Source organism: Dendrobates tinctorius, unplaced genomic scaffold, assembly GCF_039654945.1.
Source record: "Dendrobates tinctorius isolate UK_male_01 unplaced genomic scaffold, ASM3965494v1 ptg000011l, whole genome shotgun sequence".
NCBI lineage: Eukaryota > Metazoa > Chordata > Amphibia > Anura > Dendrobatidae > Dendrobates > Dendrobates tinctorius.
The window spans coordinates 95,289,670-95,313,716 of record NW_027361679.1 but is presented as its reverse complement, the minus strand read 5'-3'; the positions used below and the strand labels follow the sequence as shown (position 1 = coordinate 95,313,716).

The 24,047-nt window shown below is 44.5% G+C and overlaps 1 protein-coding gene across 5 annotated transcripts in view; it reads right to left on the bottom strand.

Moving 5' to 3' along the window:
- Positions 1 to 24,047, bottom strand: part of PDE4C (phosphodiesterase 4C) — a 381,540-nt gene that overhangs the window by 13,647 nt on the left and 343,846 nt on the right. For all 5 annotated transcript variants that reach the window (XM_073544880.1, XM_073544891.1, XM_073544914.1 and 2 more), the window contains 4 exons: positions 23,863 to 23,956; positions 19,548 to 19,720; positions 16,959 to 17,057; positions 8,188 to 8,352 (listed from right to left, as the gene is read on the bottom strand). In XM_073544880.1, the coding sequence (XP_073400981.1) occupies positions 8,188 to 8,352; positions 16,959 to 17,057; positions 19,548 to 19,720; positions 23,863 to 23,956 (531 nt within the window). The remainder of the gene's footprint in view (positions 1 to 8,187; positions 8,353 to 16,958; positions 17,058 to 19,547; positions 19,721 to 23,862; positions 23,957 to 24,047) is intronic.

The window sequence follows — 24,047 nt, the reverse complement described above, 5'->3', positions numbered from 1 at the left end:
GGAACTGTAAGACATTTTGATGCACCAAAAATATGCAGTGTCAAAAACTCACTACAAACTCACCATGAGCACACAGCCTTACAGTGGATATAAAAAGTCTACACACATACCACGAAGAAGCATTTCAGAACTTTTTCCACCTGTAATGATGCCCAAAGTCTGCACAAATCTATTGAGATGCAAGCTTAAGGCCTGTTTCACACATCAGTTTTTGTGTTCAGTCAAAATCCGCTAAAATGGAGGACAGCGGATCCGTTTCTGAACTGACCACAACGTTTGTCACCGGACCGTTATTTTAACGAATCTGTGAAAGGAACAATTTAAAAGGAAAAGAGAGAGAGAGAGAGATTTTTTTCCAGCCGCCAGAACAGAGTTTAGGGTTAAATTTCATGCTGAGTGAAGTCTTTCGGGCATGCGCAGTGAGAAGTGCGGATCCTGCCGCCCGAAAAAAAGTTGCATGGTCCGTTCGGGCATGTCGGCGGACGTCAAAATTTTGGCGGATCCGCAAAAAAAACGATCCAACGGATGGTCATCCGTCAAGATCCGCCGGTAATGCAACTCAATGGGAAGAAAAAAAGGATCCGCCAAGCAAAATGGCGGATCCGTTTTTTTTGCAAAAACAGCGGATCTTGACTGATGGACAAAAACTGATGTGTGAAACAGGCCTAAGTTGTTTTGATGGGATAAACCACATAACAAAACTTAGCTGCTCTAGTAGGATTTTCACAAAACTTTCTTTGTTGCCTTTTACAGCAAAAGCCATGGTCTGTAAACAGCTTATAAAAACTAAAGGGATCTCATTGTTGAAAGTTGTCAGTAAAGATAGTGGTCCAAATTTTTCCCAAGGCACTAGATATACTGTAGAACAATGTGAAGATTGTCATCAAAAAGTGGATTAAATTTGGCACCATGGTGATATTACCTAGAAATTGACATACCTCAAAAATTGATGATAGGACAAGAAGAAAATTGGTCCAGAACACTGCCAAGAAGCCTACAGCAACATTAAAGGAGCTGCAGGGATTTCTGTAAAGTTTTGGTTGTGTACTGCATGTGGCAACAATCTCACTGTCATGATCTCAGTGCGGGTTTGAATCGCACATGTGGGGTTAATGTCTGGAACCAGTGCTGATGACTGCTGGCACTTCTGAGGTTAAAGGTTATGATCCCAGTGCAGGCTTACCTGCACACCTGGGGCTCATTATTGTGGCCTCTCCCTGGTTCTGGGAAGGCTTCTTATGGCCTCAGGAAGCTCCTATCCCCATCAGTTATACTTTTGCCCTTGGCAGAGTGTGTTGACCCCTGAGTGTGTTTGTGCTGTGTTCTTGTTTGCCTGATAACTTTGTGTATGACTCGGCCTGTTCTCTGGATACTGCTTGTTGGATTCTGCTTGGTACCTTCTATGTCTGTTTGGCTTTGACCACTGCCTGGCCCCAACTGTCCGTTCTGTCTCATCCCTGGTACTTTACTGTTAACTCTGTGTAGGACCCGGTTTGTCTGACTTTGAGTATTCCTGTATAGTATTTTGCCTATCTCTGGCAGCAGGACGCTAAGCCCCGCCCCCTTGCAGTCCCATGACCGTAGGTCCTTCACTGCTCACTGACTTCAGCTTCTCCAGGTTCTGTTTGCCTGAACTATCCGGCCGTGTCTGACCCCGGGCCCCTCTGCAGTGTGGGTGAGTCCTTGCTCAGCGGTGACTGCACGCTAACCCTAACAGGACCGTGACATTATAACTGACCGTTAAGTTTTTGGGTTTTTTTTTTTCTCTGCTGAGAAATATGGATCCCATACAATCTCTGGCAGAACAGATGAAAAGTCTGAGTCAGTTGTTTCAGGGTTTATCTCTGGAGCAGCAAGCTCTTGCTCGTTCTCTACAGTGTGGGCGAGTCCTTGCTCAGCGGTGACTGCACGCTGACCCTAACAGGACCGTGACACTCACATTTTCTTAATATGTCTGACCTGTGAGGTAGGGAGGCAAGATGGAAGGATTTTCTTACAAAGAAAAATATCCAAGCCCAGCTAAATTTTGCCAAAACCTACATCAATTCTGTTAAAAGCATTATGGAAAAATATGTTATGGTCTGATGTGACTAAGGTTCAACTTTTTGTCCAAAATTCCAAAAGGTATGTTTGTCACATAGCCAACATTGTGCATCACCAAGAGAACACCATATCCACAGTGAAGCGTGATGGAGGAAGAAGTATGCATTGGGACTATTTGGAGCTGAGGCTTTGGTCAAGGTGGAGGAAATTAGCAACAGTTCAAAATATCAGTCAATTTTGCATATGCTGACAATGAAGAGGAATTTCATCTTTCAGAATGACAGCAACCCTAAGCAAGCCTCCAAGTTAACAAAATAATGTCTTCATTATTAGATCAAAGTTTTGGTATGGCACAGCCATAACCCAGACCTGTATCAAACTGAAAACTTTTGGGATCCCCTGAAGAGGGCGTTGTACACAGGAAATGTGCTAACAATCTGACAGATGTGGAGCAGTACTTCAAGGAAGAGTGGGCAAAAACAGACAATTCTAGATGTGTCATGCTAATAGACGCCTACCCAAAAAGACTGAATGATGTCATAAATTCAAAAGGTGCTTTAGCAAAGTATTAGTTTAAGGGTACGCTCACACTATATCACAGAGACAATGGCGATTATGGAGAAATTAAGTCCTCCATCTTCTCCAACCTGTGATGTAATTCATTCTAGAGAATGGGATCACACTCAGATGACACTCTGTTAGGAACGGCGGAACGCACTAAATATAAAATAATAGAAAGTGCGTTCGCTGCCCGGGGTCCACCGTGCAGAAGGTGTTAAACTGCTGCTATAGAATGGCAGAAGCACAATATGGTGGTATATCGCACACGGGTTGAACGGCACCAGGTGTGCACTGGGCGTACTCTGTTATATTCACAGAGGCGCCTTAAGGCATAAACATAAATGCCGAGCCTGTTGACCTCACAGGTTTCAGTGGTGGGCACGCACGGTATATGGTCACAGGACTCGGGCCCAAGACACAGGGTCGGTGTCCGTCTAGACCTACCGTGCGTGCGGCGTCACTACTGCAGACGCCCACAAGTGCGGCAACTGACTCAGCCGCTATATGACAATGCCCAGGAGGGGCGCACTGTCAGACGCGAGCACTGTGGCTTGTCCTACAGAGCTGGTCTGAGCAGAGCGCCTGCGACGCCTGAGATTGCTGTGCAGGCTTCTGAGTGGTCGGAGAAGAATGGGAGACCGCAGGATGCAAGGCTGTGGATTCCTGCAGTGCAGCTGCAGGAACCCGACGCCTAACACTCTCTTGAGCTTGAGCCAAGTGTCATTAGCATAACTGGTCTGATTCTCTTGTAAGAGACAACTGATGCCCCAAGGTGTGCATATTTATGCAACCACATTATTTTAAGCTGTTTTACTTTTCCACCCAAAAAGATTTCAGTTTATTTTTTCAATTGCATGGCACAGATTATATTTATGGGTGACATTAAATGTGGAAAAAAGTTCAGAAATGATTCTTCTTGGTATGATTTTTTTTTTGACATGTGAAAAACCTGGCATTTTAACAGGGGTGTGTAGACTTTTTATATCTACTGCACTCACAGCAGTGGTCCTTACCAGTCTGATAACTGATGACACTAACACTTCCTACACTGTATACAAAACAATCAATGGCTCTGATCACCATCCATCAGTGCTGTACCCCAATTAACCCCTTCATGACCCAGCCTATTTTGACCTTAATGACCTGGCCATTTTTTGCAATTCTGACCAGTGTCCCTGTATGAGGTAATAACTCTGGAACGCTTCAACGCATCCTAGCGATTCTGAGATTGTTTTTTCGTGACATATTGGGCTTCATGTTAGTGGTAAATTTAGGTTGATAATTTTTGCGTTTATTTGTGAAAAAATCAGAAATTTGGCGAAAATTTTGAAAATTTTGCAATTTTCAATTTTTATTCTGTTAAACTAGAGAGTTACTGTATGTGACAAAAATAGTTATTAAATAACATTTCCCACATGTCTACTTTACATCAGCACAATTTTGGAAGCAAAATATTTTTTTGTTAGGAAGTTATAAGGGTTAAAAGTTGATTTTTTACAACAAAATTTACAAAACCATTTTTTTAGGGACTACCTGACATTTGAAGTCACTTTGAGGGGTCTATATGGCAGAAAATACCCAAAAGTGACACCATTCTAAAAACTGCACCCCTCAAGCTACTCAAAACCACATTCAAGAAGATTATTAACCCTTCAGGTGTTTCACAGCAGCTAAAGCAATGTGGAAGGAAAAACTGGACATTTTAATTTTTCCAACACAAATTTTCTTTCAGCATCAATTTTTTCATTTTCACATGGGCAACAGGATAAAATGGATCCTAAAATTTGTTGGGCAATTTCCCCTGAGTACACAGATACCTCATATGTGATCATAAACCACTGTTTGGGCGCACAGCATGGCTCAGAAGGGAAGGAGCGCCATTTGACTTTTTGAATGGAAAATATGCTGGAATATTTAGCGCTTGCCATGTCACGTTTGGAGAGTCGCTGTGTGCATAAACATTGGAGCTCCTCCACAAGTGACCCCATTTTGGAAACTAGACCCCCCAAGGAACTTATCTAGGTGCATAGTGATCACTTTGAACCCCCAGGTGCTTCTCAAATTGATCCGTAAAAAAAAAAAAGTACTTTTTTTCACAAAAATTATCTTTTAGCCTCAGTTTTTTCATTTTCACATGGGCAGCAGGATAAAATGGATCCTAAAATTTGTTGGGCAATTTCTCCTGAGTACACCGATACCTCATATGTGGTCATAAACCACTGTTTGGGCGCACGGCAGGGCCCGGAAGGGAAGGAGCACCATTTGACTTTTTGAATGGAAAATTAGCGCCAATCGTTGTCAGACACCATGTCGCGTTTGGAGAGTCCCTGTGTGCCTAAACATTGGAGCTCCCCCACAAGTGACACCATTTTGGAAACTAGACCCCTTAAGGAACTTATCTAGATGTGTGGTGAGCACTTTGAACCCCCAAGTGCTTCACAAAAGTTTATAACATAGAGCAGTGAAAATAAAAAATCTTTTTTTTTTCCTCAAAAGTGATTTTTTAGCACGCTATTTTTTATATTCACAAGGCTAACAGGAGAAATTGGACCACAAAAGTTGTTGCCCAGATTGTCCTGAGTACGCTGGTACCCCATATGTGGGGAGGGGGCACTGTTTGGGTGCACGGCAGGGCGCAGAAGGGAATGAGCGCCATTTGACATTTTGAAATGAAAATTAGCTCCAATCGTTAGCGGACACCATGTCGTGTTTGGAGATCCCCTGTGTGCCTAAACTTTGGAGCTCCCCCACAAATGACCCCATTTTGGAAACTAGACCCCCTAAGGAACTTATCTAGATGCATAGTGAGCACTTTGAACCCCCAGGTGATTCACAGAAGTTTATAATGCAGAGCAGTGAAAATAAAAAATCTTTCTTTTTCCTAAAAAAAAATTTTTTAGTCGCCAATTTTTTATTTTCGCAAGGGTACTAGGATAAATTGGACCCCAAAAGTTGTTGTCCAATTTGTCCTGAGTACGCTGGTACCCCATATGTGGGGGGGAACCACTGTTTGGGCACACGTTGGGGCTCAGCAGGGAAGTAGTGACATTTTGAAATGCTGACTTTGATGGAATGGTCTGCGGGCGTCATGTTACATTTGCTGAGCCCCTGTGTGCCTAAACAGTAGAAACCCCCCACAAGTGACCCCATTTTGGAAACTAGACCCTCCAAGGAACTTATCTAGATGTGTGGTGAGCACCTTGAACCCCCAAGTGCTTCACAGAAGTTTATAACGCAGAGCCATGAAAATAAAAAAATCATTTTTTTCCCCTCAAAAAAATGATTTTTAGCCCGCAATTTTTTTTTCACAAGGGTAACAGGATAAATTGGACCCCAAAAGTTGTTGTCCAGTTTGTCCTGAGTACGCTGATACCCCATATGTGGGGGATGACCACTGTATGGGCACACGTCAGGGCTCGGAAGGGAAGTAGTGACGTTTTGGTATGCAGACTTTGATGGAATGGTCTGCGGGCATCATGCTACATTTGCAGAGCCCTTGATGTACCTAAACTGTGGAACCCCCCCACAAGTGACCCCATTTTGGAAACTAGACCCCATAAGGAACTTGCCTAGATGTGTGGTGAGCACCTTGAACCCCCAAGTGCTTCACAGAAGATTGTAACGCAGAGCCATGAAAATAAAAAATCTTTTTTTTTCCCTCAAAAAATGAATTTTTAGCTCGCAATTTTTTATTTTCACAAGGGTAACAGGAGAAATTGGACCCCAAAAGTTGTTGTCCAGTTTGTCCTGAGTACACTGATACCCCATATGTGTGGGGGAACCATTGTTTGGGCACACGTTAGGGCTCGGAATGGAAGTAGTGACGTTTTGAAATGCAGACTTTGATGGAATAGTCTGCGGTCGTCATTACGTTTGCAGAGCCCCTGATGTGCCTAAACAGTGGAAACTCCCCACAAGTGACCCCATTTTGGAAACTAGACCTTCCAAGGAACTTATCTAGATGTATGGTGAGCACTTTCAACCCCCAAGTGCTTCACAGAAGTTTATAATGCAGAGACGTGAAAAAGAAAAAAACATTTTTTTTCCACAAAAATAATTTTTTAGCCCCCAATTTTTTTATTTTCCCAAGGGTAACAGGAGAAACTAGTCACCAAAAGTTGTTGAGCAATTTTTCCTGAGTACGCTGATACCCCATATGTGGGGGGGTAAACCACTGTTTGGGCGCACGTCGGGGCTTGGAAGGGAGGGAGCACCGTTTGACTTTTTGAACGCAAAATTGGCTGGAATCAATGGTTGCACCATATCGCGTTTGGAGACCCCCTGATGTGCCTAAACAGTGGAAACCGCTCAATTCTAACTCCAACCCTAACCCCAACACACCCCTAACCACAACCCTAACCCCAACACATCCCTAACCCTAACCCTAATCACAACCCTAACCATAACCCTAACCCCAACACACCCCTAACCCCTACACTAACCATAACACTAACCACAAGCCTAACCCTAATTCTAACCCTAATTCCAACCCTAACCCTAATTCTAACCCTAACCCTAATTCCACCCTAACCCTAATTCCAACCCTAACCCTAATTCCAACCCTAACCCTCTTTCCAACCCTAACCCTCTTCCCAACCCTAACCCTGACACTCTTTCCAACCCTAACCCTAACCCTCTTTCCAACCCTAACCCTAACCCTAACCCTAATGGAAAAATAAAAATATTTTCTTTATTTTATTAGTTATGCCTACCTATGGGGGTGATAATCGGGGGGTTCATTTACTTTTTATTTCATTTTGATCACTGTCAGAGTGATCAAAATGAAATAATGGAATCTGCAGCCGGCAGATTCGGGCGCCCGCCATTTTCCAAGATGGCGGCGCCCATGAACCGGACCCGCCGGACACCGGGAGCGACAGGGGGACTTAGAAGGTGCCGGGGGCGGTGAGAGTGGGTGAGGGGGTTATCGGAAGCTGGCGGGGAGCGGAGGGAATGGGAGGGGGGGCAGATGATGACAGAGGCGGCAGATCGCCGCTGTCATTCAGTGGCGGGGGGGCGATCGCCGGTGGGGGGGGGTCGAATCGGGGTCTCCAGCCATGTCCGATGCTACAGCAGCATCCACCATGGCTGGATTGTAATATTTCATCAATTTTCATTGATGAAATATTACTATCGCTCTGATTGGCTGTTTCACTTTTAACAGCCAATCAGAGCGATCGTAGCCACGTGGGGGCGAAGCGACGCCCCCTGTGGTGAATTACAAAGCCCCCTGTATCTGCGGGTCAGGTGACCTTTCATTAACCTCGGTCACCCGACCCGCAGGGGGGCTTTGAATTCATGACACAGGGTATGCGTCATAGGTCGGATTGGCACCGACTTTCATGACGCATACGCTGTGTCACAGGTTGGGAACCAGTTAAGGTAGGTCTTATTTTTGGTGCATATATCATTCTCATATTTTCCTGATGTCAAATCCAAATTTGTTTCAGGCAGGCTTTATAAAATATATATATATCTCGTAAAATACAGTACCTCTTTAGACCGAAAACCGGTTTTGAGATCTACTCTTAAAAAGAGCTGATAGGGGGGGGAACAGGCAAACGCAAGGAGAGAAGACATCACCTCTAGCGCAGGAGTGGAGAGCAGGACGTGGGTGGACTGGGCCACATCTGCAGCGTGGATGTTGTTATGGTAGGCCACATCTGCGTGGTAATGATCCTCCAGTGTCATCATGTAGGTGATAAATGTGTCCACGGGAATTCGAAACGTCTTTAACAGGTCCCTTTCCTGAAAGTAATAAAACGATTAGTGCTTCTAGGACGTAATTGCTGAGAAAGGTGGTCCCACAATGGATTTCCTCAGGAGGGCTGGCTAGAAACTCACAGCACAATTTTCAGATTTATATTTTAGATATTTAGAAAACCATGTAAGGTTCGTAGAAAACGTGGCATGTGATATGAACACTTTTTCACGCCCCTGTACACATAGAAACAAAACGGACTTACCGATGATATATAAACATACAGTAAATAATGGATATAAATATGTAATAAAAACATAAAGGACTGAATTACGGATGACATAGAGACATAAAAAACGACACATAGATCACATAAAAAATGCCCATGATGTTGCAAAATTGGCCGCCTGATTCTTTGGATGAAATGCTGATGATTTTACATACGAGTATCTAATCGCAGCTTTATTAGAGGAAAGGAAAAGATACACACTATGTAGCACTCCTGTTATCCAGTGTAAACTGCCTTGTTAACAAGGCTACAGAACATTAGCCAGTAAGAAAGACCCAAGATAAAAAGGGACAACTGCACAAGCGGCTTTTATACATTAACCCCTTCATGACAGAGCCCTTTTTCGGTTTTGCGTGTTTTTCACTCCCCTTCTTCCCAGAGCCGTAACTTTTTTATTTTTCCATCAATATGGCCATGTGAGGGCTTGTTTTTTGCGGGAAGAGTTCTACTTTTGAACAACACCATTGGTTTTACCATGTCGTGTACTCAAAAACGAGAAAAAAAATTCCAAGTGCTGTGAAATTGCAAAAAAAGTGCAAATCCACAACTTTTTTTGGATTTTTTTTTACTAGGTTCACCAAATGCTAAAACTGACCTGCCATTATGATTCTCCAGGTCATTACGAGTTCATAGACACCAAACAGGTCTAGGTTCCTTTTTATAGAAGTGTTGAAAAAAGAATCCAAAAAAAAATATTGAGTCATTTTCCGAGACCTGTAGCGTCTCCATTTTACGTGATCTCGGGTTGGGTGAGGGCTTATTTTTTGCGAGCCGAGCTGACGTTTTTAATGATACCATTGTGGTGCAGATACAATGTTTTGATCGCCTGTTATTGCATTTTAATGCAATGTTGCGGCAACCAAAAAAAGTAATTCTGGCAATTTGACTTTTTTTCTTGTTACACTGTTTAGCAAATGGGTTACTCCTTTTTTTACATTGACAGATCAGGCGAATCTGAACGCGGCGATACCAAATATGTGTATGTGAGATTTTTTTTTTATTGCTTTATTTTGAATGGGATGAAAGGGGGGTGATTTGAACGTTTTGTTTTTTTCTATATTTTTAAAAACATTTTATTTGTTTACTTTTGGCATGCTTCAATAGTCTCCATTGGAGACTAGAAGCTGCCATAACCTATTGGACTCTGCTACATACAGACGATGATAAGATCGCCTGCATGTAGCAGAATTGCTGATTTGCTATGAGCGCCAACCACCGAGCGGTGCTCATAGCAATCCAGCATTGACAACCATAGAGGGCTGCATGAGACCTCTGCTTGTCATGCCAACCCACCGGTGACCCGCGATCACAGGGGTCACTGATGGGCGGATTTCTGGCGCAATTGCCGGATGCGCATGTTAAATGTCACGGTCAGAGTTTGACAGCAGCATTTAACGGGTTAGTAGCCACGGGTGGATTGCAATTCCACCCGCGGCTGTTCCGGACACAAGTCCAATGTTCGAAACAGCTGACATGTGCCGGGAAAGATGTGGGCTGACATCAAAGGGGGAGACACAACATGCGCCGTACTAGTATGGCGCATGTCGTGAAGGGGTTAACACCTTTCCACCATATGACATCATGGTACACTCTACACTAGACATATGGAGCGGCGCAGAAACTGAGAGATACAGGTGCTTCTCACAAAATTAGAATATCATCAAAAAGTTAATTTATTTCAGTTTGTCAATACAAAAAGTGAAGCTTGTATATTATATAGAGTCATTACACACAGAGTGATCTATTTCATGTGTATATTTCTGTTAATGTTGATGATTATGGCTTACAGCCAATGAAAACCCAAAAGTCATTATCTCAGTAAATTAGAATACTTTACAACACCAGCGTGAAAAGTGATTTTAAAATGCGAAATGTTGGCCTACTGAAATGTATGTTCAGTAAATGCACTCACTACTTGGTCGGGGCTCCTTTTGCATCAATTACTGCATCAATGCGGCGTGGCATGGAGGCGATCAGCCTGTGGCACTGCTGAGGTATTCTGGAGCTTGCTTGCTTGCTTACTTTGATAGCAGCCTTCAGCTCATCTGCATGGTTGGGTCTGGCAGCTCTCATCTTCCTCTTGATAATACCCCACAGATTCTCTATGGGTTTAGTTCAGGCGAGTTTGCTGGCCAATTCAGCACAGTGATACTGTTGTTCGTAAACCAGGTATTGGTATTTTTGACAGTGTGGACAGGTGCCAAGTCCTGCTGGAGAATGAAATTTCCATCTCCTAAAAGATTGTCGGCAGAGGGAAGCATGAAGTGCTCTAAAATTTCCTGGTAGATGGCTGCACTGACTTTTGTCTTGATAAAACACACTAGACCTACACCAGCAGATGACATGGCTCCCCAAACCATCACTGATTGTGAAAACTAGACCTCAAGCAGCTTGGATTGTGGCCTCTCCACTCTTCCTCCAGACTCTGGGACCTTGATTTCCAAATGAAATGCAAAATTTACTTTCATCTGAAAACAACACCTTGGACCTCTGAGCAACAGTCCAGTTCTCCTTCGCCCAGGTAAGACGCCTCTGGCGTTGTCTTTTGGTCATGAGTGGCTTGACACAGGGAATGCGACACTTGTAGCCCATGTCCTGGATACGTCTGTGTGTGCTGGCTCTTGAAGAAATGACTCCAGCAGCAGTCCACTCCTTGTGAATCTCCCCCAAATTGTTGAATGGCCTTTTCTTAACAATCCTTTCAAGGCTGCGGTTATCCCGGTTGCTTGTGCACCTTTTTCTATCACACTTTTTCCTTCCATTCAACTTTCCATTAATATGCTCGGATACAGCACTCTGTGAACAGCCAGATTCTTTAGCAATGACCTTTTGAGGCTTACCCTCCTCGTGTAGTGTGCAATGACCTTTTGAGGCTTACCCTCCTTGTGGAGTGTGTCAATGACTGCCTTCTGGACATCTAAGTCAGCAGTCTTCCCCATGATTGTGGAAACTACTGAAACAGACTAATGGACCTTTTTAAACACTTAGGAAGCTTTTGGGTTTTCATTGGCTGTAAGCCATAATCATCAACATTAACACAAATAAACACTTGAGATACAGTGGGTACGGAAGGTATTCATAGCCCTTAAAAATTTTCACTCTTTGCTTCATTGCAGCCATTTGATAAATTCAAAAAGGTTCATTTTTTTCTCTTTAATGTACACTCTGCACCCCATCTTGACTGAAAAAAAACAAAAATGTAGAACTTTTTGCAAATTTATTGGAAAAGAAAAACTGAAATATCATATGGTCATAAGTATTCAGACCCTTTGCTCAGTATTGAGTAGAAGCACCCTTTTGATCTAGTTAACAGCCATGAGTCTTCTTGGGAATGATGCAACAAGTTTTTCACACCTGGATTTGGGGATCCTCGGCCATTCTTCCTTGCAGATCCTCTCCAGTTCCGTCAGGTTGGATGGTGAACGTTGGAGGACAGCCATTTTCAGGTCTCTCCAGAAATGCTCAATTGGGTTTAGGTCAGGGCTTTGGCTGGACCAGTCAAGAATGGTCACAGAGTAGTTCTGAAGCCAGTCCTTTGTTATTTTAGCTGTGTGCTTAGAGTCACTGTCTTGTTGGAAGGTGAACCTTCAGTCAAGTCTGAGGTCCAGAGCACTCTGGAAGAGGTTTTTATCCAGGATATCTCTGTACTCGGCCGCATGTTTCCTTCAATTGCAACCATTCATCCTGTCCCTGCAGCTGAAAAACACCCCCATAGCATGATGCTGCCACCACCATGTTTCACTATTGGGATTGTATTGGGCAGGTGTTGAGCAGTACCTGGTTTTCTCCACACATACCACTCAAAATTATCAACAAAAAGTTCTATCTTCATCTCATCAGGCCAGAGAATCTTATTTCTCATAGTCTGGGAGTGTTTTTTTTAGCAATCTCTATGCGGGCTTTCATATGTCTTGCACTGAGGAGAGGTTCTGTCGGGCCACTCTGCCATAAGGGCCCGACTGGTGGAGGGCTGCAGTGATATTTGACTTTGTGGAACTTTCTCCCATCTCCCTATATCTCTGGAGCTCAGCCACAGTGATCTTGGGGTTCTTCTTTACCTCTCTCATCAAGGCTCTTCTCCCATGATTGCTCAGTTTGGCTGGACGGCCAGCTCTAGGAAGACTTATGGTGGTCCCAAACTTCTTCCATTTAAGGATTATGGAGGCCACTGTGCTCTTAGGAACCTTGAGTACTGCAGAAATTCTTTTGTACCCTTGGCCAGAGCTGTGCATTGCCACAATTCTGTCTCTGAGCTCCTTGACCAGTTCCTTTGACCTCATGATTCTCATTTGGTGTAACATGCACTGTGAGGTCATATATAGACAGGTGTGTGCCTTTACAAATCAAGTCCTATCAATAAATACAGCTGGACTCCAATGAAGGAGTAGAACCATCTCAAGGAGGATCACAAGGAAATGGACAGCATGTGACTTAAATATGAGTGTCTGAGCAAAGGGGCTGAATACTTATGACCATAGGGGCTGAATACTTATGACTATGTGATATTTCAGTTTATCTTTTTTAATAAATTTAAAAAAATTTCTACATTTCTGCTTTTTTCCCATCAAGATGGGCTGCAATGAAACAAAGAGTGAAAAATTTTAAGGGGTCTAAATACTTTCCGTACCCACTGTAGATCACTGTTTTTAATGACTCTATATAATATATGAGTTTCACTTTTTGTATTGAATAACTGAAATAAATTAACTTTTTGATGATATTCTAATTTTGTGAGACGCAAGTGTGTGTGCACATGTCGACTTTTTGATTTGTGCAAACCTGCCAAGTTTTTCAAGAGGAACATGCTTCAGGAAATGCCAATAGCCTCTTCAAAAGGAAGACGACTTGATCTATGCCACCACCTATTGGACGTAGTAATCCTAAAAGTCAATATCGACTCTTTAAGGAGCTTTGCCACATGACTACAGTAGCATTGCATGACCTATAAATCTCTTTACTGCGGCTTGGCACTCTCTGCAAGGAGAAATGTTCCCCTTTAGACCACTAGTCAGAGGCCTTTCATACAGCTAAATCAGATCTCCTGCTTTGCACTGAGGAGGGGCAACACCCTGAAACAAATTATTATTATTATCTATTTATAAAGCACCATTGGAGTTTTTGTTTAGGCCTCTTATCCCAAGTCATGTGGAAAGTCTCGTTAAAGAGTCAATAAAGACGTTTAGGATATCCACTTCCAATAGTTGGCAGCAGAGCTAAAGTCCTCTTCCTATTCAAGAGGCTTTTTAAATTGCCACAAAAGCATTGCTCCATTGAATATGCCCCCATATGTTGCCCCCATAAGATGCTACATTGAATATGCCCCCATATGCTTCCCCCATAAGATGCTCCATTGAATATGCCCCCATAAGATGCTCCATTGAATATGCCCCCATATGCTGCCCCCATAAGATGCTCCATTGAATATGCCCCCATATGCTGCCCTCATAAGATGCTCCTTAGAATATGCTCCCATATGCTGCCCCATAAGATGCTCCATTGAATATGCCCCCATATGCTTCCCCATAAGATGCTCCAAACTAGACCCCTCAAGGAATGTATTTACCGTATATACTCGTGTATACGCCGACCTGTGTATAAGCCGACCCCCTTCATTTTGCCACAAAAAACTGGGAAAAGATAAGATGCTCCATTGAATATGCCCCCATATGCTGCCCCCATAAGTTGCTCCATTGAATATGCCCCCATATGCTGCCCCCATAAGATGTTCCATTGAATATGCCCCCATAAGATGCTCCATTGAATATGCCCCCATAAGATGCTCCACTGAATATGCCCCCATATATTGCTGCTGCCGCTACTGCAGGTATTAAAAAAAGAAAAAAAAAAAGACATACTCACCTCTTATCCCTGAGGGCCAGGTGCCGTTGTGCTGAGCAGGCGGAGACACCGACGCGCTATGGGGGACAGGTGTCACCGCTGGCTCAGGACCCGACACCTGAGATATTCAACTGTCCCGGTTCCAACGCTGCTCACCGCTGTCTGCCCGCCGGGTGCCTCTGTCAGTGATTGTAGAAGAAAAAAGACACGCACTCTTGCTATAAAGAGAAGTGCTGACTGAGCGTGGATAGACCACAGGCAGTAGTAAATGGATGGACAGTCGCACTCAGAAAATAAATAATCTTTGCAAAAGAGTCTTTGAAGAAAATTTTTTTATGATTTTTAATTCATGTGAGATTTTTCCAATAGATCAAATAATGAAACACCGCAAACAAAAAAGAAATATTCCAAAAGTGAGCAATATATGGTTACGTTTCGACCTAATCCTTGGTCTTTCTCAAACCATACTCAATAGAAGATTCAAGGTAAACAGCAGGGAGATTAATTGCAAAGTGCACATCACCGCAGACTCCTGCCTCCCACACGCTACCAGCCCCTAACTGGGACTTTGCAATTAATCTCCCTGCTGTTTACCTTGAATCTTCTATTGACTATGGTTTGAGAAAGACCTAGGATTAGGTCGAAACGTAACCATATAAGACTCACTTTTGGAATATTTCTTTTTTGTTTGCGGTGTTTCATTATTTGATCTATTGGAAAAATCTCACATGAATTAAAAATCATGAAAAAATATTCTTCAAAGACTTTTGCAAAGATTATTTATCTTCTGAGTGCGACTGTCCATCCATTAACTTCTGTCAGTGATTGTTCAGGCAGAGGGCAGGTCCTGACTACGTCATTGCGCCCTCTGCTGCCTGAACGTCACTGACAGCGGGACCCTGCGGGCAGACAGCGGCGAGCAGCGTTGGAACCGGGACAGGTGAACATAGCATATACTTACCTCCCCCTGGCGCTTCTCTGCAGCCCCGTTCTCCCACGGTCTCCCTTCCTTCCCATTAGCGGTCATGTGGAACCGCTCATTAAAGTAATAAATATGCGCATATTGATGACTTTAATGAGCGGTACCATGTGACCGCTGTAGGAAGGAAATGAGACCGTGGGACAAGCAAGGGGGCTGCAGAGATACGCAGGGGGGGGTCAGTATGATCTGACACCCCCGCTCCCCCTCCCCCACCTACCTGATGGCTATATGACTCGCGTATAAGCCGAGAGGAGGACTTTCAGACCAAAAAAATGTGCTGAAAATATCGGCTTATACACGAGTATATATACGGTAGATGTGCTATGAACCCCCAAGTGCTTCACAGAAGTTTATCAGTGAGCTGTGAAAATTAAAAAAAAAAAAACACATTTTCCCCACAAAGATGTTATTTTAGCCCCATTTTTTATTTTTACATGGGTAAAAGGAGTAATTGCACCATGCAATTTGTTGTGCAATTTCTCGTGAGTATTCTGATACCCCATAAGTGGGAGAATACTACTTTTGAGACACAGTGCACAGCTCCGAAGGGAGGAGGTGCCATAATGGAGTTCAGAGTTTGCTGGAATGGTTTGAGGGTGCCATGTCACATTGGAGAGCCCCTGAGGTGCCAGAACAACAGAAACTCCCTATATGTGAACTCATTTTACAAACTACACTCCCCAATGAATTCATCTAGGGGTACACTGATCGTATTGACACCACATGTGCCTCACAGAGTTTTATACCACTGAGCGGTGAAAAAAGAATAATTACATTTTTATGTTGTTTTGGCCCCAAGTTTTTAATTTTTCTAAGGGTCCCACGTCAATAAGGCCCAGGTCACAGGGACGTATGGATAAGTCTCAGGTGGGAAAGGGGTTAAAATAAGGAAATAACTTTAAAAAAAATTGATAGGAATCACTGTATGGAAAAAAAAAATGAAATGCCTAAACAGGTAACTTTCAGGTATCTCACTTCACGAAAGTATGGAATTAAAAAAGTACATAACTCAAAATGGTAACTTCACGAAAGTATGGAATTAAAAAAGTGCATAACTCAAAATGGTACCAATAAAAGTTTCCACTTATCGAGGAAAAGCTTGGGTTGATCAGTGTAAAAATAAAAAGGTTACGTGTCTCTGAAAATGGCAACAATTTTTTTTACCATTTCACTGCACTTGGAGTTTTTATTCCTGTTTTCCAATGCATTGTATGGTAAAATGAATGGTGTAATTCAAAACTACAACTTAAAAAAAACATCATATGGCTATATTGACAGGGAAATCAAAAAATTATTGCTCGAGGAAGAAGGGGAACAAAAACAGAAATTGGAAAAAGGAAAAATTGCCCACTTTGGGAAGGGGTTGAAAAACCTTATGTAAGCAATTTTCCTGAACAGAGGCATGGTCCGAAAAATCATCTCTCAGAGACAATTGCTGAAGATGATGTGTGTGTGTGTGAAGAATATCTTATAGGGTCACAAGCGTTCTCCAGCTGTCCGCATTTTGCAGACTGTATATGCCAGTCATATGTTTGCTCCCTTACCTGAAAGATGGAGTACATGATGACAGTCAAGGGTCGGTTTCCAGAATACTCTGCTACCTTAAAGATGTCAAGTCCCCACTTATTTGCCTCTTCTATTTCCTGTAATAGAATGCAGAATATACATCTCAGTAGGTCGAGTGTACGCAGGCAATGGTAAAGCTTCAGCAGTACTCATCATGCTGAAACCAATACAGGATCCATTACACAGGAATACTATACACAGTAAGTATGGTAGTTTTTGTAACAAGGTCAACCACATCAGAGAAAATTTTGGCGCACAACCTCCACAACTCCTCTTCATGTCAGACCATTGCCCTTCCCTTATAACATTCTTTCCCATCTTCACGCATTCTCTCTCCAAGTCACACCTCACCACTTGTGCAATTGACCCCATTTCTTCCCAATCTTACCTCATACCTAACCCATCTCTTCAACTTATTAACCTCTGGTGTCTTCCCTTCTGCTTTCAAAAACACAAAAATCATCACGCCTCTCATGAGGAAGCCATTTCTTTACCCAACCTCTACATCCAGCTATCACCCCATATCACTACTCTCCTGCGTATCAAAACAGTACATCCACATTTAATTTACTCCTACCACTCATCCAACTCGCTCTTTGAAATCCTACAATCTGGCTTCGGTCCCCTCCACTCCATTTAATTGGTCCTAAACAAAATTACAAATGACTTATTAACAGCCAAACTAGCAGACAATCTACTACTCCTACTTCATGAACTGCCATCTGCCTTCAACACAGATGACCACTGCCTTCTACTAGAAATCCTCTCTTCCTGTGGCATCAAACACCTTGCTCTCTCCTGGATTTCCTCATACCTACATTTAATGTCACTTATTCCCATTCTCTCTCTGTTGGTGTCCCTTAAAGCTCTGTCCTTGAAACCCTACTCTTCCCGATCTATACCTTTGTCCTGAGATAACTCAGAGTCCCACAGCTTCCAGTATTACCTACACGGTAATGATACTCAAATCCACCTCTCAAGCTCAGATGTCACTTCTCTGCTGTCCAGATGTCAACTCTCTGCTGTCCAGTGTGTCCATCAAATATATCTTCCTCTTCTTATCACACTTCTTAAATCAATGTGGTCACAACCAAACTCATCATCTTTCTTCCATCTCACTCAACCCCTCTACTATACCTATCTATCACAGTAAATGACATCAAGCTTTCCCCTGTATCACAAATCCACTGCCTTGGTGTAACTCTTGATTCTGTTTTGTCCGAAAGCCTCAAATCCAAGCTCTTAGCACCTCATGCCGCCTCCAACTATAAAATATTTTCAGAATCCATCCTTTCTTCAATCCTGAATCTACAAAAATGTTAGTGCATGCCATCATCATTTACCACCTCATCTACTGCAATATCCTCCTCTGTGGCCTCCCAACTAACACTCTCTCACCTCTCCAGTCTGTCCTTAACTGCACAGCCTGATTGAGTCTCGTCTCTCCTCTGCCAATCCCTTGACTGGCTTCTAATTAGCCTGTGAATCCAGTTTAAACTATCGTACTAGCTGACTTACAAAGCTGTCCATAATCTATCTCCTCCATACATTTCCGAACTAATCTCCTGACACCTCCCCACCCACTAGAGATGGGCAGACACCTGGATGTTTGGGTTACAAAAAGTTTGGGTTTGGGTACCAAAACAGTACCCGGACCCGAACCCCAGTCACTTGAATTGTGAGCCTGAACATCCAGTGTTTGCCAGGCTGTCACATGCGCGTGACAGCAGACTGCTTCTGATTGGTGGTAAAATCATCACCGCCGGTCAGACAGCCACGGTTCCCACGCTGTCAACAGACAGCAGGAGCACACAGCAGTGATCTGAGGTCACTGGTGTCAGCTGATGGGACTACTGCTCCCATCAGCAGACGCCTACTGCCGCTAATAACAGTGAGAGCAGGAGCGGCTGATGGGAGTATTAATCAACCTGCTCCTTCGCTGTAAATATTGAGAAAATGGTGTGGGCTCTCCTGTATTTTTGATAACCAGCCAATAATTAAAAAATGGAGTGGGGTCCTCCCCATCTTTTGACAGCGTGGGAACCGCGGCTGTCTGACCGGTGGTGTTTGCTGTGCTGTCATGTACATGACAGTGCAACAAACACCTGGTGTTCAGTGGCCAAACCCAAACAGTAACATGGACTTCTTGGTGAAGTCCGTGTCCGAACAGTAGCTGTTCAGGACGGACGCCGAACTTTACTGTTCGGGTTCACCATCTCTACTCCCCACATGTTAGTCCTTATAAGACCTCGGCTTCTACTCCGACGCTGTGTTCCTCGCCATTTCCTGAGCATCTGCCATCCTCTGGAATTCAGCGCTTTTCACTGTTCATCTGTCTCCCAAAATTGAATAGTTCAGGCACAACCTCACTATCACCAAAGCAAACTAACTCACCGACCTACTGTCTCCTTCCCCAATACCCGGTAGACTGGAATCCCGTGAGGGCAGAGTCCTCTAACCCTCTGTACCAGTCTGTCGCTGTACTTATATTCTACATGTAAACCCTGTGTAGACATGTACAGCACCGTTCAATCTATGGTATTTTAAAAATCTATATTAACAATAACCTTTGCCAGAAGTGATTCCTGGTCGGTCTTCACCCCAAAACGTGGAATACTGCAGGTAGTGAAGCTTGAGCTGTGTGTCAATTTCTTTACACCGCTAATTTGGGACATGGGTCTCTTCTTCTTTTCCTTCTCCTTGGTAGTTGGAGAGGGAATTTCAACTTCATGCTGTTTGTCTGAAAACACAATTTTTCTTTAGAATCGTTCATCATTACACTGCAGACAGTTACAAGTTCTTACTTGTTCTGGAATAGATCATGTTTTACTGATTTATTATTTACATGTATAAAAGTTCTTAATTCTCCTTGCACACCAAGTCATAGAGGAGGCGCTGTAAACCACTTAGCGTGGCAAGACACTCGGGCATGGTTGGGAAATGCTTGGGCTTTCTCTATGAATCCAAGCAGCATATGAACAGTATTGTGCATGAAAATACTGAATTATATGGCAGAAAACTATATCTCTGAGCATCTGAACGCCGAAATGAAGAGGCAATCCAGGTATAAGCATCATCCCTTATCCACTGAAGAAGCAGTAGATCAGAGGGATCTGATTCCTGAGAGCCTGACCAATACTCTGGCCCCCGTTTGCCCAGTCATGAAAAGGGGTCATTTTATGGTGTCACCATGCAGTAGGCATGCTGTTGATCCCAACAAACTCAAACTGGTTTTTCGTCACACTGTGCGTGTCCCGGGGGGCTGCAGTCTCATGCCGTTTACCACTAAAGTTAGCAGTGGTATGCAATGGTCACATGGGGAATGTGGGCTGTGATGTCAGCAGCCAATGTTAGGATAGGAGGATAGGAGATGTAAGTGTTAGGCTGTGTGCCCACGTAGCGTTTCTTAAGAGTTTCTGCAGCGTTTTTTGACAAGCGATTCTGCTGCAGAAACGCTTAAGAATAGCATCCAATTAATTTTTAATGGAATCCGCACATGTTGTGCCAATGATGCGTTTTTAACCGCTGCGGAAACACTTAGCGATTAAAAACGCAGCATGTTCATTAATTTTGCGGAATCGCATGCGATTCCGCATACCATCAATTATATGGGCAAAAACGCTTAGGAAAAACGTATGCAAAAACGCTTGACAAACGCTTAGAAAAGCGCGTCAAAAACCGCTTGCGTTTTCCCGGGAGCAGGGTGTGCGATTCTGCTCAGGTTTATTCTGCTTCAGAATCGTTACGTGGGCACATAGCCTTATACTTATTTCAGTAATATTGCTCTGTGCGGACTCCGGCTATGTATTAAAGGGGTTTTTCATTTTCACGAAAGTAGGCCCTAAACCTTGAAAAATATCTAAACCAAAAAAAAACAGCGCAAATACTCACCCTCAAATATCTAAAACAACAAACAGAGCAGGTACTCACCCACCCAGGGTCCAGCACTGGCTCTCCAGGTGTCGGTATTATGACTGTAGTGATGACCTCATGTCACTTTTGCAGCCAATCACTGAGCTCAGCAGCTTGCCTTAGAAAGACAGTAAAAGATGCTGAGCTCAGTGACTGACAGGCCTCATCACCGCTGTAGCTAATGTACCATCACTTCAGCAGCCAATCACTAAGCTGAGCAGCTCGCCTTAGACAGCACAAGGTGCTGAGCTGTGATTGGCTACAGCGGAGATGTGGGCTGTCAACGTCCCATCACATCAGCTGCCACTTACTGAGCTCAGCAGCTCGGGTTACGTAGACAGCACAAGGTGCTGAGCTCAGTGACTGGCTACAGCGGAGATGTGAGCTGTCAATGTACCATCACTTCAGCTGCCAATCACTGAGCTCAGCAGCGCGGGTTATGTAGACAGCACAAGGTGCTGAGCTCAGTGACTGGCTACAGCGGTGATGTGAGCTGTCAATGCACCATTATTTCAGCTGCCAATCACTGAGCGCAGCAGCTCGGGTTACGTAGACAGCACAAGGTGCTGAGCTCAGTGACTGGTTACAGCAGAGATGTGAGCTGTCAATCACTGAGCTCAGCAGCTCGGGTTACGTAGACAGCACAAGGTGCTGAGCTCAGTGACTGGCTACAGCGGAGATGTGAGCTGTCAATGTACCATCACTTCAGCTGCCAATCACTGAGCTCAGCAGCGCGGGTTATGTAGACAGCACAAGGTGCTGAGCTCGGTGACTGGTTACAGCGGAGATGTGAGCTGTCAATGCACCATCATTTCAGCTGCCAATCACTGAGCGCAGCAGCTCGGGTTACGTAGACAGCACAAGGTGCTGAGCTCAGTGACTGGTTACAGCGGAGATGTGAGCTGTCAATGTTCCATCACTTCAGCTGCCAATCACTGAGCTCAGCAGCGCGGGTTATGTAGATAGCACAAGGTGCTGAGCTCGGTGACTGGTTACAGCGGAGATGTGAGCTGTCAATGCACCATCACTTCAGCTGCCAATCACTGAGCTCAGCAGCGTGGGTTACGTAGACAGCACAAGGTGCTGAGCTCAGTGACTGGTTACAGCGGAGATGTGAGCTGTCAATGTACCATCACTTCAGCTGCCAATCACTGAGCGCAGCAGCGTGGGTTACGTAGACAGCACATGGTGCTGAGCTCAGTGACTGGTTACAGCGATGATGTGAGCTGTCAATGTATCATCACTTCAGCTGCCAATCACTGAGCTCAGCAGCTCGGGTTATGTAGACAGCACAAGGTGCTGAGCTCAGTGACTGGCTACAGCGGAGATGTGAGCTGTCAATGTACCATCACTTCAGCTGCCAATCACTGAGCTCAGCAGCGCGGGTTATGTAGACAGCACAAGGTGCTGAGCTCAGTGACTGGCTACAGCGGTGATGTGAGCTGTCAATGCACCATCATTTCAGCTGCCAATCACTGAGCGCAGCAGCTCGGGTTACGTAGACAGCACAAGGTGCTGAGCTCAGTGACTGGTTACAGCGGAGATGTGAGCTGTCAATGCACCATCACTTCAGCTGCCAATCACTGAGCTCAGCAGCTCGGGTTACGTAGACAGCACAAGGTGCTGAGCTCAGTGACTGGCTACAGCGGAGATGTGAGCTGTCAATGTATCATCACTTCAGCTGCCAATCACTGAGCTCAGCTGCGCGGGTTATGTAGACAGCACAAGGTGCTGAGCTCAGTGACTGGTTACAGAGGAGATGTGAGCTGTCAATGCACCATCACATCAGCTGCCAATCACTGAGCTCAGCAGCGTGAGTTACGTAGACAGCACAAGGTGCTGAGCTCAGTGACTGGTTACAGCGGAGACGTGAGCTGTCAATGTACCGTCACTTCAGCTGCCAATCAATGAGCGCAGCAGCTCGGGTTATGTAGACAGCACAAGGTGCTGAGCTCAGTGACTGGTTACAGTGGATATGTGAGCTGCCAACGTCCCATCACTTCAGCTGCCAATCACTGAGCTCAGCAGCGCGGGTTACGTAGACAGCACAAGGTGCTGAGCTCAGTGACTGGTTACAGTGGATATGTGAGCTGCCAACGTCCCATCACTTCAGCTGCCAAACACTGAGCGCAGCAGCTCGGGCTACGTAGACAGCACATGGTGCTGAGCTCAGTGACTGGTTACAGCGGTGATGTGAGCTGCCAACGTCCCATCACTTCAGCTGCCAATCACTGAGCTCAGCAGCGTGGGTTATGTAGACAGCACAAGGTGCTGAGCTCAGTGACTGGCTACAGCGGTGATGTGAGCTGTCAATGCACCATCATTTCAGCTGCCAATCACTGAGCGCAGCAGCTCGGGTTATGTAGACAGCACAAGGTGCTGAGCTCAGTGACTGGTTACAGCGGAGATGTGAGCTGTCAATGCACCATCACTTCAGCTGCCAATCACTGAGCTCATCAGCTCGGGTTACGTAGACAGAACAAGGTGCTGAGCTCAGTGACTGGTTACAGCGGAGATGTGAGCTGTCAATGTACCGTCACTTCAGCTGCCAATCACTGAGCGCAGCAGCTCGGGTTATGTAGATAGCACAAGGTGCTGAGCTCAGTGACTGGCTACAGTGGAGATGTGAGCTGTCAATGTACCATCACTTCAGCTGCCAATCACTGAGCTCAGCAGCTTGGGTTACGTAGACAGCACAAGGTGCTGAGCTCAGTGACTGGTTACAGCGGTGACGTGAGCTGCCAACCATCACATACAGAGTAGCAGCAGCGGAGAGTAATATTGGGCCAGGGAGGGGTCTGCCTGTTGGTTTGGACATTTTACAGCACTTGGGGTCCACTTTCCTGAAAATGGAAAATCTTATTAATAAGGAAAAGCTATTTAAAGTGCCAGTAACAGAAGAAAGCATCCTGTGGCAGAGTGTGCGCAGGTTACAGGGGAATGGTCACAATGTGACACAGCACAGCTTACCTAAGAACGTGTTGGATATGTATTCGGACACTTGGTTTCCAGAGCGACTTGTTTCAGATAAATGTGTCAGTTCTCTATTCAACATCCTTTTAAACTAGAGGAAGAGAGGAAAAAAAAAGAGATGAATATACGGTAGGTGGACGCGGCGACATATCTGTACAACGGATCCCTTCCTCATCATCCGT